The sequence below is a fragment of the Talpa europaea genome (assembly GCF_964194135.1).
Source record: "Talpa europaea genome assembly, chromosome: 11".
NCBI classification, from domain to species: domain Eukaryota; kingdom Metazoa; phylum Chordata; class Mammalia; order Eulipotyphla; family Talpidae; genus Talpa; species Talpa europaea.
In genome coordinates, this window is record NC_140078.1 from 69,791,710 (window position 1) to 69,804,770 (window position 13,061).

Here is a 13,061-nt window from a genome sequence, read left to right on the forward strand (position 1 = left end):
TAAACATTTAGAAAAATTTTGCAAAAAGCAGGCCTGGGCATTTAATAACAATGTCAATGTTATAAAGGGAAAAAGAAAACCAAGGTTGGGGGACTGTTCTGAAATAAAATATTACAAATGATGTGACAATGAAACACAACACTTAATTCTTGATTGGATCCAGAATCACATCTTCTAAGGAGATTTAAAAAACATACAGCATGCTTAATTGTTTTTATAAAATTCACAGCCCAGGCCACCTTTTCAGTACACAAAAAATAGATAAAAGTAGTCAGAGTCTTTTAGGAAAATTATGTCCTCAGAATTATACACTATAAAGCAAGCATGTTTTTGAAAGAAAAACACATCACTACCATATTTTCTACTATGAAACAAAAAGAAAAATGCTTTTCTCCACAACTACAAAAATTGTAAATAAATTTAGTAAGGCCAATTACTCACCCTCTATTACTGACAATTGCTTTTTTCAAGTGAATATAATTTGCAGGAAAGATCCCCTGTAAAAGAGAAAATTATTTCTCATTAGAAAAAGTAATTTGTGGTTAACATTTAATATATACTAAAATAGCAGTTTGATTTCAGTACATAAATACTCTCGCAACACCACAGATCTATAGATCTTTAAAGTAGCAATCACTTTTCATATTAACCAAAAATACAGAATTACACAAACTTAATATTAAATAGAAATTTCATTGTCACTTGTGGTCAGGGTCAACCCTCAGAGGAAAACTGATATGCAGCAATTACAAATAATTTTAAGTTATAGATTAGAAATGTTCAAATCATTCTCAGAATACTAAGTACAGACTTTGTCATATTAACAAAACAAACTACATCATCTGACCAACAATTTAGAAATTATCCAGCTCTGAGCTGGAGAAATAGTTCTTAGAGTCTGGCTAACTTTCGCATTGATGAGAACAAATCAATTTGGAAGTTTCTAAAAAGATTTCTTCTTTTACTCTTTCTCAATGTTTTCTACCATGCTATCTACAATAATGTGATTTCAATTCATAAAAGATAAAAAAGTACACTCTCTCTTAAAAAACAATTAAGTGTCCCAATTAAAGTTTCACTTCTTTTCCTGAAGTATGAAATTCCTTTCAAATAAAATATAATCGGCCTAATTATTTTTTATATGCTTTGCTCCATCCCACCACCATTAATAAACTTAAGGTATACCATGAAAGGCAATTAGGAGCTGGACTATAGTACTGCAATTTACAGCTATAGGTATATACATATTTCACCTCCATGGTGAAAATGGAAAATTCGTAGGTGCACACAACCTTTCAAGACTGAATCCAGAAGAAATAGAAAATCTGAACAGAACAACACAAGAAAATGAAACAATATTATAAAGCCTAGGACCATATGGTTTCACTAGTGCATTCTACCAAACTCTCAAAGACAAATTAATACCTATCCTTGCTTAAAGTCTTTGAAAAATTGAAAAAAAAAAAGGGGGGGGGAGGGAAACACATTTCAGAAAGCTAATATTACTGATACCAAAAAGCACACAAAGACAAGTATAGTAAATCCCACTTGGTCGTGCAGTATGATCCTTTTGATGTATTGTTTAATTTGGTTGCTAAAATTGGTTGAGGATTTTTGCATCTATGTTCATTAGGGAAACTGGTCCATGTAAATCTCATTTTGTGTGCTGTCTTTATCAGGTTTTGGTATCAGATGATGTTCACCTCATAAAATGTCTGGAAGATTTCCTTCTTTCTCTATTTCTTGGGAGACAGAAGAGACTGGTCACTGAGGAGCATACACAAATGGCAAATAAGCATGTAAAAAACATTCCATGTCATCAGCCATTAAGGAACTGTAAATTAAGACTACAATGAGATACCACTACACCTAGCAGAATGACTAAGATAGAAAACAGTGACAAAGTCAAATGCTGGCAAGAATGCAAATAAACTAGGTCTCTCCTACACTGCAAGTTGGAATATAAAATGCACCACCTCTCTGAGAAAGAGCTTGGCAGGTTCTTTAAAAACTAAATCTGCAACTAAAATGACAAAAAGGATTATGAAAAAAAACTGACCAAAAAAGAAAACAAAAATAATAAATCTGCAACAAGCACATAAGCCAAGAAGTACACACCTGGGCATTTACCCCAAAGAAATACAAACTTTTATTCACATAACTACCAAAACCTGTTTATAATGTTTTTAACAGTTTTCATTTTTATAGCCAGCAACTGGAAACAACTCTTGATATCTTTCAAAATCTGAATGGTTAAATAAGTAATAGTATATCCATATAACTGAACATAACTCAGGGAAAAAAGGAATGGACTACTTATATATGCAATGCCATGGATGAATTTTCAGAGTTATGCTGAGTGAAAATATCTAATACAAAAATGTTGGATACAGTATGATTCCATTTACATAACATTTATAAAAGACAAAAACTGTAAATTATAAGAGATCCTCATGGTGATAGAAATATTTTGTGTTGTCATTGCATTAATGTCAATACCTTGGTTTTGATATTGTACTCAAGTTTTCCAAGATGTTATCAATGGTAAAGGGTATCCTTTATATTATTTATTATAAATGCATATGAAACTGTAATTATCTCAAAAATGCAAAATCTAACCAAAAAAAAAAAAAACCCAGGATCTGTTCTCTGTCCAAAGCAACTAAAAACCACAACAAAAATCTATGAAATATCTGTTTTCAGACAGTAAATGTGAATATGATCTCCGGGAAAAGGGAAACAAATGAGGTGAGTCATACAATTTTCCAATTCTTTTTGCCTAAAGGCCTTTATCAATCAGAAAGGGACAGCAAAGAACAAGGCATTGCTGCTAAGATTAAAAGTCAAGCATTAGTAGGAGAAGGCTGAGAATGCTGGATTTTGTGGAGCATAGAAAAGAAAGAAATTATAAAGAGAAAGAAGTACAGACTTTTTCGTAGAGATTCCCTTGAGGATTTGGCTGAAAACTAAGCTATAATTGCATCAAGTCAAATTCCAGGAGGCCAGGAAAAGAACAACTAATGAGCAGTTATATGCTGAAATATTCCTGGAGCACACATAAGATTGGTACACATTCAAGTCCTAATCAACCAGAGTGGAAGAACTCAGTGAACACACGAATCTTTCAATAAAGATCTAGTAAGGTTGTGTATTAAGAATAAAGTCAAATAAACCTACACTAAAGGTTACTCTAGGCATACTCCACAAACTCTAAGGATCAAGCTGAAGTATAAGCAAATTAACTGCCTTCCAAACTCAATTCACCTTTCTTTAAAAGATGAAAAACTTTACAACATAAATTCAATATTTTAGAAAACAAAGCAAGAAAGGTTTTCAAATGGCACACAGTGCATGAATTTAATAACAAACATACAAGAATTTTAGCGACCATTGTCTCCACATTGATCCTCAAACACTAGTATCAGAAGTAAGGTGTGGGGTGGCCAAGATCACCAATATTACTGAAAATAAAACATAAATGACAGCTTTCCAATAATTTGTAGGACTTAACTAATTTAAGTTCAAACTTTTAGACAATTTTAAAACAAGACAAAAACACTCATAAAATATATGTAGAAATTATTTCCACCTAGGCATTCCTGAAATGGAAATAACACCTGCAACTGTAAAGAACAGAACTGAACTTTCAATGATGAACCTAATGTAGCATACACAGACGCTGGTTTATAATGATGTACACCTGAAATTGTAATGTAATGTTCCTTCAATAAAAAAATTTTTAATAGAAATACAAGGAAAAGTTACCTATAAATTTTGATTCTCCACCAGAGGCAATTTTAGCACAACCACCAAAAACACCCAGACCTTTAGCAATGTCTGCAGACATTTTTCATTATCACAGTGTGGGGGGGGGGGTGAGGGGGGAGTGTTACTAAAATCAAGTGAGAGGAAGTCATATATGCTGCTTAAATATCTTACAACTCACAAGATAGCTCCCCCCCAAAAGAACTATCTGACCCAAAATGCCAGCAGTGCCACAAATGAAAAGCCCTGGCTATGAGGAATTCAATTTGAAGATAATGTCTTTTTATAAAGGAATGGTTGTAAATATAAACAATTTTCTTTATGAAAATAATTATTTTGGTAAAAAATATTTTAATAATATAATTTTGACATTTTCCTATACAATAAAAGCAAAACAGTTTGATGATTAAGCTAACAATATTAATGATATGAAAGAGTAAGCATAGTTTTTTCAAATGTGTTACTGAAGAATGTTCCTATTGTTTGAACAAATTACTACTAATAACAGAATAAAACTAAACTCGTTCATAAAATTACTCTGCACTATATATTGTTTAAAATTCATATTTTAAGAGAAAGTTATGGTGAACAGACATATTTAATTGAATATTATTGGAAAGTGTTTTCTATTTTTTATTTTATTTTATTTTATTTATTTATTTTTTGACACAGAAAACCAAGCTTCTTTATTCTAAGTAAGGAATTGAACTCCCAAGGCTCAACTCTATTAGGAAGATAAAGTTTAACGGTCAGAGAGAGGGACGGCCCAGAGGCTGAAGAAGGGTAAGATCAATTCTCTGGTGCCAGTAAAAAGTCACTGTCTTAGACTCTCCTTCCTGGCCGAAGTAAAAGCTAAAGTTTTGAGATATGCAACAATAGGTCAAAATAGCATTTTGTGTTCTGCACACCATATTCCAATTCAAGCAAAACATCTATGGATTTTTTTTTCTATTTTAGAAATAAATTCATCTAACTAATTACATGGTTCCACAGGAATAGACTATGATAAATCAATTCAATTTCTGTCAAATATTTGAAGGAAAAATATGAAATACCCTAGACTTTTTTTTTATAATTTATTTATTTATTTATACAAGCACTGGGAGGACCAAAGTACACTGCTGAGGGGAGCAGCGGGCGGCAGGACGAGGTCTGTGCGCCATGTGGGACCCTCCTCCGGTGGCCGGGGAGCAGCCAGGGATTGAACTGATGCTGCAGAGGCTGTGGGCAGCTTTGCAACCCAGTGCTCAACCACTGTGCCACCGGGGAGGCCCCCTAAATAGACTTTTTTAAAGTAAACTTTATAGCTATGACCATACATGTATTTTCTATCCTTTTAAAAACTCTAATACTGCTAAAACAGCAGAGTCTGATAGTTCTATAAAGTGTGACTTTTGCGAAAGATTAAAGATTGATAAAATTGTTTTTATATTAAACATAAATACTAGGCAAAAAGTATAAAAGGTAACAATGAACTTTTCATTACCTTTATATTTGGCTTTTTTGTTGAAACTCCTCTGTACCAACCTAAAACAAAGCATACAAAGGGTAATTAAAATCTATTGTTGTCATTTTCTGTAAGAGATAGGGAGAAGAAAGATAAATGAATGCAAAACTTTCTAGTAAAAGCACATCAGAAAATGTGACTTTGTTATGAACAGTATACTCCAAAAGGAACAGACCTACAATAAATACAACATTCCCAATTTTGAGCAAAAGGCACAAAGCTCTTTCAAGTGAGTAAAAACACAGTATTAGAGAAGACCTCAAAGGACATGTAATTCAAATCCACAAAAAATTCCAGATGAAAGTTTCACAGGCAGGAAAATTCCCAAATTTTACAGCTTTTTTGATGTAGACAGGGAATACAGTCCAGCCTTTGGTTTTTAGTCTCACTCAATTACCCATGTAATAACCAACACTATCTCATTTCTTGGCTTCCCTAGCTGCTAAAACTGATGTCTTTGCTTCAATTATTTCCTCTCAACATTCATACAGCAATAATAACAAAAAAATATTTTTCTGATAAAGAAATTTTTATTGCCAACTTTTCTCAATTCCAATCTTTTTTCCCCCCAGAGTTTCACTATAGTTTCTCTTCTTGGGTTTAAGAGGAAATAGCTTAAATAATGAGGGGAAGCCAAGAGTTCTACTTCAAGATAGAAGATGAAGAAAAGAACAGTGAGATTATTACAATGATTGGTATTAATTGAGGATTTACTGTTCTTAATTCCATGAAGAATCAACTTTTTCTCCCCTCAAAACCCTAACACACAAAGTAATTCTTGCTTCTGTTTAGTACAACCGAGATCATAAAATTTGAGTAACTCAATTTTCATGAATCTCCATTTCTTTTATTGCTCACAAAAATACCAACATGACACTTTATAGTATCTTAAGAAACAGAATAGAGAATAATATCAGTAGGTATCACAGAGTAAAGATTGTCAAAAAACATCACCTCAACAAAAGCAATGAGAACAGTGGCAAAACTGTCAAAATCTACACTTTTCTAGAGTTCTAGAAATGAACCAAAGATTTGAAAACATAGAAAGGACATTTATTCAAGAAATGTAAACCTTGGTAAAAACAATTATCTTTTTAACTTGCCCTATTGCACATATCCCCTTATCCTCAGTCCTATGATAATCTTGAAAATAAAAAGCCCCACATTCATGGTAAAAAAAAAAAAAACTAGAAAATTAACAACCCCTAAAAAGAACAGAACAGGGGAAATCAAAGCAGGTTAAAGGAAATGAGAGTATTACTAAGATGCCAAGTATCCCCAAATTAAATTGACTAGGAGAAAATTTTTGAACACAATACTACTGATAAAGGACTGATCACAAAGATCTACAAAGAGCTGACATGAGGCAACCAAAACAAAGTAAACAACCGAGTCAAAAAATGGGCAAAAAAGCTAAAAAGACACTTCTCCAAGGAAGAAATGCAAATGGACAACAAGCATATGAAAAAATGTTCAACATCACTGTAAGTAGGGAAATGCAAATCAAAACAACAATGAGATACCACCTTACACCAGTGAGAATGGCTCATATTCAAAAAACAGGAAGCAACAAACGTTGGTTGGTGAGGATGTGGAGAAAAAGGAACTCTCCTACATTGCTGGTGGGAATGCAAACTGGTCCAACCACTATGGAAAGCTGTGTGGAGGTTCCTAGAACTACTAAAAATGGAGCTTTCATATGACCCAGCAATTCCACTTCTAGGAATCTACCCAAAGGACACAAAAACATTAATTCAAAAGGATACCTGAACTCCTATGTTTATTGCAGCACTATTTACAATAGGTAAGATACATTAACAACCCGAATGCTCAAAAATAGATGACCGGTTCTAGAAGTGTGGTATATGAAAACAATGGAATATTACTCAGCAATCAAAAAAGATAAACTTACGTCATTAGCAGCAACATGGATGGAGGTGGAAGGGATTATGCTCAGTGAAATAAGTGAAAAGAAAAAAGAGAAATATGGAATGGTTTCACTTATAGGAGGAATGTGGGGACACCACATAAGGGATCAGGAAAAATAAAATAAATTAAAAAACAAAATTAACAGGCAACCATAAATCAGAGATACCCTGCAGGGAAGGGGGAGGGAAAGGGATCAAAACAGGGGAGGAGGCCTCCCTGGTGGCCCAGCAGGAGTGCAGCCTCTGCTGCAGCGCTGGTTTTGATCCCCAGCCAGTTGGTGAGGGTCCCACATGGCACGCAGACCTCTCCTGCAGCGCCCGCTGCTCCCCTCAGCAGTGTATTTCGTCAGTCTGTCTGTTCTGCTCCTCTCTCTGGCTCTGGTGAATTTTCTCACCCTTCCTCGCTTCTGACTGTACCCAGTGCTTGTATTAAAAAAAAAAATCCAGGGGAAGGAAGGGTACAAGGAATTATGGTGCACTAGTGAATTGGTGGTGGGAATTATACGGGGACTACACCTGAGAGGAGAAAGCATACAGTGTACAAAAAGGAAGTATGTTGTAAAATATATAAAAAATGAAAAAAAAAAGTCAAATAAAAATATAGTAACCAAAAAAAAGAGCAAAAATATATTAAACTGGACTCAAAAAATGACATATTATAAACTATGATTGAAGATTAAGGTAGTAATTAAAGCTAAATTTTATTTTATACTGAAATGACTATGGATTTTACACTTTAGGAGCTATTCAAAGTATATTCTATTTAAACAACTAGTCCACAAAGGAGATGAAAAAAATTTAGAAACAAAGATTTTTTAAATCAAATATAAGCACATTAAAGAGCAAGAATCAAATGGTAGATTTTAGAAAGACGGGGATTCATTACACTTTCAAAGATTATAAAACTTAAGTATCACTATACTTTGTTTAAATGCAATTAATGTACAAAATTTGACACTGAGAACCCTACATAATTTTCACAGAAGTAGGAAGGAAGCACACTAGCATGTGTGTGTGCTCACCATCACTAATGTAGCATGCTCAGTAAGTACTTACCATGTAAAGGAGAAAAGTGTAAAGGTTTACATCTATCAACTTAACTCTGGCTTATACCCACCAAGATTGGTTGTACTAACCTTATTCTGTATAAAAATTTTATTTATTTATTTATTTATTTATTTATTTATTTTTTGTGGGACCCTCGCTGGCAGCCGGGGAATGAACCGGCGCTGCAGAGGCTGCAGGCAGCCTCGCAGCCCAGCGCTCAACCGCTGTGCCACCGGGGGAGGCCCTTTATAAAAATTTTTAAAGCCCTGATATTGTTTCTTTAAAAGGAAACTTTAAAACAAATTTAATTCCATTAAGGCTAGAAAAAGATTCAATAAGAAGAGAAATACAAACTAATAAGAGGAAAGACATTGAGGAAATATTCTGGATCTTGTGTGTAGAGATTAATTGTATGTTAAAGGTTAATTCATTTGAAAACTACAATTATTTAAACATTTAGACAAAAAAAATAGTAGTCACTAGTCCTGCACTAGGTGTTTTAACGCCTATCATCACAAACACTGCTGAATATCACTTTAGCATTACTTAGACTATTGGAATGTCCTTGCCAGTCACCCAATGCAAGTGAAGCTATACTATCGAAAAGAACCAACAGCACACTTAGAATTGCTACTGAAAGAGTCTTCAGAACAGTATCGGCAGTGTTAACCCAAAAGAATGAAGTCTCTATATAGATCAGGCCATGTGACAGTAAACAATCAGCAGTCCTTTACAAAGATCTGGGTGCAAACCAATCAAGCCAGATCAAAAGCACCAAACAAAAAGTACCCTTCAACAAGAAGTGTCAAACTTTATTTCAAAGGTGTAACATATTCTTGACAAAGGGGGTGACCGGAGCAAGTTTATTTACCCCCACTCCCAACTCCTGACTAACAGCAACACAGAAGTAGAAGCAGATAGGTGGCAAGCACAATTCTTTTCCATCCCGTAACACAATGTACAATAGTTTTTTAAAAAATAGTGGTAGTGAGGGCCTCCCCGGTGGCGCAGCGGTTGAGCGCTGAGTTGCGAAGCTGCCTGTGGCCTCTGCGCCGCCGGTTCGATCCCCGGCTGCTCCCCGGCCACCAGAGGAGGGTCCCACATGGCGCGCAGACCTCTACTGCCGCCCGCTGCTCCCCTCAGCAGTGTACTTTGGTCCTTCCGCCTGCTGTGCTCCCCGCTCTGGCTCTTGTGAATTCTCTCACCCTCCCGCGCTTCTGACTGTACCCAGTGCATGTATAAACAAGCAAACAAACAAACAAATAAATAAATAAATAAAACATGCCTCTATAAAAAAAAAAAAAAAAGTGGTAGTGAATTCACTACCATAATTGTATGGTAGTGAATGGAAACTAGACCTCTGGTGGGATCACAATATATACAAATGTCAAACTATAATGCTGTACCTATCTAAAACCTACATAATGTTATAAGCCAACATTAACACAACTGAAAAACAAAAGAAATAAACCTCGAAACTTCTACCAAGAAGAAAGAGGATCAGCAAATGAGATAACGGTATATCCAGAGGAAGGTAGACTAGAAATGGCAATGAATAGGTAAGATTTGAGAATACATGGGGAAGAACAGCTTAAGGTATCTATGGTAATGCATCAAAACCATGTGAGAAAGACATCACTCTGAACCCCCCTTGGTTTCAAATACATACACAAAACTACCAAAAAAAAAAAAAAATACAACCCTCTGCCTATCTGACAGGCCATCTCCAAGGCCCTGAAGGAGGCAAACATATCTACACAAAACTTCAAACTCATTTCTTAGTAATTTAACAAATGCTCACATAATATTCCATGAAAGAAAACTTTCCTGGTAACCAGAAACATTTAAAATCTCTGGTGCTCAACTGTCCAATTGTAGAAAACCTCTAATTGTTAAGTGTTCATTCATTCACTTATTAAAAGTAACCTAAAGCAGAGGGGCGGAGCAACATGGCTGCGAGGAGACGCTGAGAGTAAGATCTCCCATTAAAAAAAGTTAATAGGGAGGAAAAGCGGCAGGTCCCAGTGAGAACTGGGACACGGAAGATAAACGGGTGACTCCAGCAAACTGCCCGAAGAAGAAAGTTGCCATAAAAGAGGACCAGAAGGGAGGAAAGCGCAGAACCCTGCTCCCCTCCCCCGCCCACAGAGTCGGCACTCTCCGACCAGCAGAGAGGAGGAAAAAAAAAAAAACAAACTAAAACGACCAACAAGAACAAACTACGCAGCAAGCGGGACTGTGAGTGGAAAGGAACTATTTCAGCCACCACACCCCGTGAACGGGAGCTGCGGAGACCCCTGCAGGATCCGCTGCGGAGGTGAGCTCCCGGCGCCATTAAAGAGAGCCCCGCCCCCCAGGAGGAGGCCAGCACCAGCACACAGCCCCGGCCGCCCGGTAAGCTTGCGCTTTGCTGGAAAAGCAGACGCGGATTGGGATCGGGATTGCGCGGATAAGCTGCGCGGATCGGAATCGGGATGCGCTGAAAAGCAGTGCAGTTGAAAGCAGACACGGATCCAGATCGGATAGCAGCTGCCCAGGTCCCCGCGCCTGCGACCTAGGCTTGCGGGGAGACGCGTGGAGGCCCTCCCTGAGTGAGCAGGAACCAGGGGCCCAGGCACGGGAGCGGGATTCAAAAGGCGCCATTCCCGCGCCACTGAACTGGGCTACAGCCCGCGTCCTGGAACTGAGGGCTTTGGAACTGAGACCCGGGGCACGAAATTAGGGGCGTGGGTTCCCCACGACGGTGGGGCACAAGGCAGACACAGCACCCCAAAGCCGTTGAGGTGTACCCTACCATCCCCGCTCTGTTCCCTGTCCCACGGGGTGGAAAATCAGCTCCCCAAGGGCTCTAGGAGAGATCTCTGGCGCCACCTAGCGACTTGAAACCAGCAGAGGCTCCTGAAGGAGCCAGTGGCCAGCGGGGGAGTTAGCCCACGCCGGGCCCCTTCTGACCAGTAGTCTGAGCCCACAGGGGGAGCGAGCACCCACAGCCGGGGCAGACCAGGCGCGCAGAAGAGTGTGCCTGAGACCGGACACGCAGGGAGTGTGTCCCACGTCACCATTTTAGAACAGGAACATTTCTTCAGTAAAGACTACCTGCAGAAGGCTTCCTCAGGAGCCAGAGGTGAGCGGGGGAAGTTCGCCCACGCCAGACCCCCTCTGGCCTGGAGTCCAAGGCCAGAGGGGGAGCAGGAACCCACCGCCGCGGCAGACCAGGCACACAGGGGAGTGTGTCCCCACATCGGCATTTTAGAACAGGGACCTTTCTCCAGTAAAGACTGCTTGAAACTGACAGATGACTCCTGGAGGAACCAGAGGGGAGCAGAGAAGCCCCCCAAGATGCCGGCCAGTCCCAACAACATAGTGTCCCAACGCATACGGCAAATTAGAAAACAGACAGTAGGGAGTAGAAGAACCACACACAACCTAGCAACTCCCCAGAGAAAAAGCACACCACAAAAAGAAAACCAGCCCCCAGATTGCAACGACAGTAACTTGGAAGAACTTCTGAGCCTTCCAGAAAGAGAATTTAAAATTGCCGTGATTAAAAAACTGACAGAAGTCATAAAGGAAAACAATGATAAGGGAAAAATAATCAACGATCAGAAGAATGAAATTGAGTCCCTAAAGAGGGAATTAAAAGAAATGCAGGAGATCAAAGAATTAATGGAAGAACTAAAGAATTCTGGGAAAAGCAATGAAAGCAGAATAGATGAAATGGAAGAACGAATAAGTACTCTTGAAGACACAGAAATAAAAAGAACCAAAACAGAAAAGGAAAGAGAAGTATGAAGGAAAAACAATGAAGAAAGACTTCGGGAACTATCTGACTCCATGAGGAAAGGAAATATAAGAGTTATAGGAATACCAGAAGGAGAGGAGAGAGAAGTAGGAAGAGAGAAAATATTCAAAGAGATAATTGAAGAGAACTTCCCAAATGTGAAGAAGGAGCTGAAAATTGATATGCAAGAAGCAAGAAGAACACCAAACTTCCATGACGAAAGGAAAAATACAGCAAGACACATAATAGTAAAGCTCCCAAGAATCCAGGACAAGGAAAAAATAATGAAGCTGTCAAGAGGGAAGAAACAGATAACATTCAAAGGAAAACCAATCAGGCTGACATCAGACTTCTCCGAAGAAACACTACAGGCAAGGAGAGAGTGGAGGGACATAGTCAACAGACTCCAAGAAAACAGATGCCAACCAAGAATACTCTATCCCACAAAGCTCTCCTTCCTCTTTGAAGAAAGAATATGGACCTTCCCAGACAAACAGAAACTCCAGAATTTCATTACAACTAAACCCCCGATCCAAAAAATACTACAAGGAGTCCTAAAGCCAGAACCTCAGAGGGACGAATAACAATGAAAGAAGGCCAAAAAAAAAAAAAAAGTTATTAAAAGAATAAATAAATAATATCAAAGGAAAGACAAACACAATGGCAAATACAGATGTTAACATATCAATATTAACTCTAAATGTAAATGGACTAAACTCTTCAATAAAAAGACACAGAGTTGCAGCCTGGATTAAGAAACAAAACCCAACCTTTTGCTGTCTCCAGGAAACACATTTAGCTACAAAAGATAAAAATAGGCTCAAAGTTAAAGGATGGAAAACAATCCTACAAGCAAATGGACCAAAAAAGAAAGCAGGAACAGCTATACTTATATCAGATAAAACAGATTTCAAACTCAAAAAGATAAAAAGAGACCCCAATGGTCACTACATTATGATCAAGGGGACAATACTTCAAGAAGAAATAACACTCATTAACATATACTCACCAAACGAAGGAGCACCAAAATATA

At 37.7% G+C, this 13,061-nt stretch overlaps 1 protein-coding gene across 1 annotated transcript in view; it reads right to left on the bottom strand.

The window, feature by feature from the left end:
- DOCK3 (dedicator of cytokinesis 3) overlaps window positions 1–13,061 on the bottom strand; it is a gene marked incomplete at both ends in the record, with an annotated part of 286,944 nt that overhangs the window by 225,753 nt on the left and 48,130 nt on the right. The window contains 2 exons of the mRNA XM_084248035.1: window positions 442–497; window positions 5,252–5,292. Of these exons, the coding sequence (XP_084104161.1) occupies window positions 442–497; window positions 5,252–5,292 (97 nt within the window). The remainder of the gene's footprint in view (window positions 1–441; window positions 498–5,251; window positions 5,293–13,061) is intronic.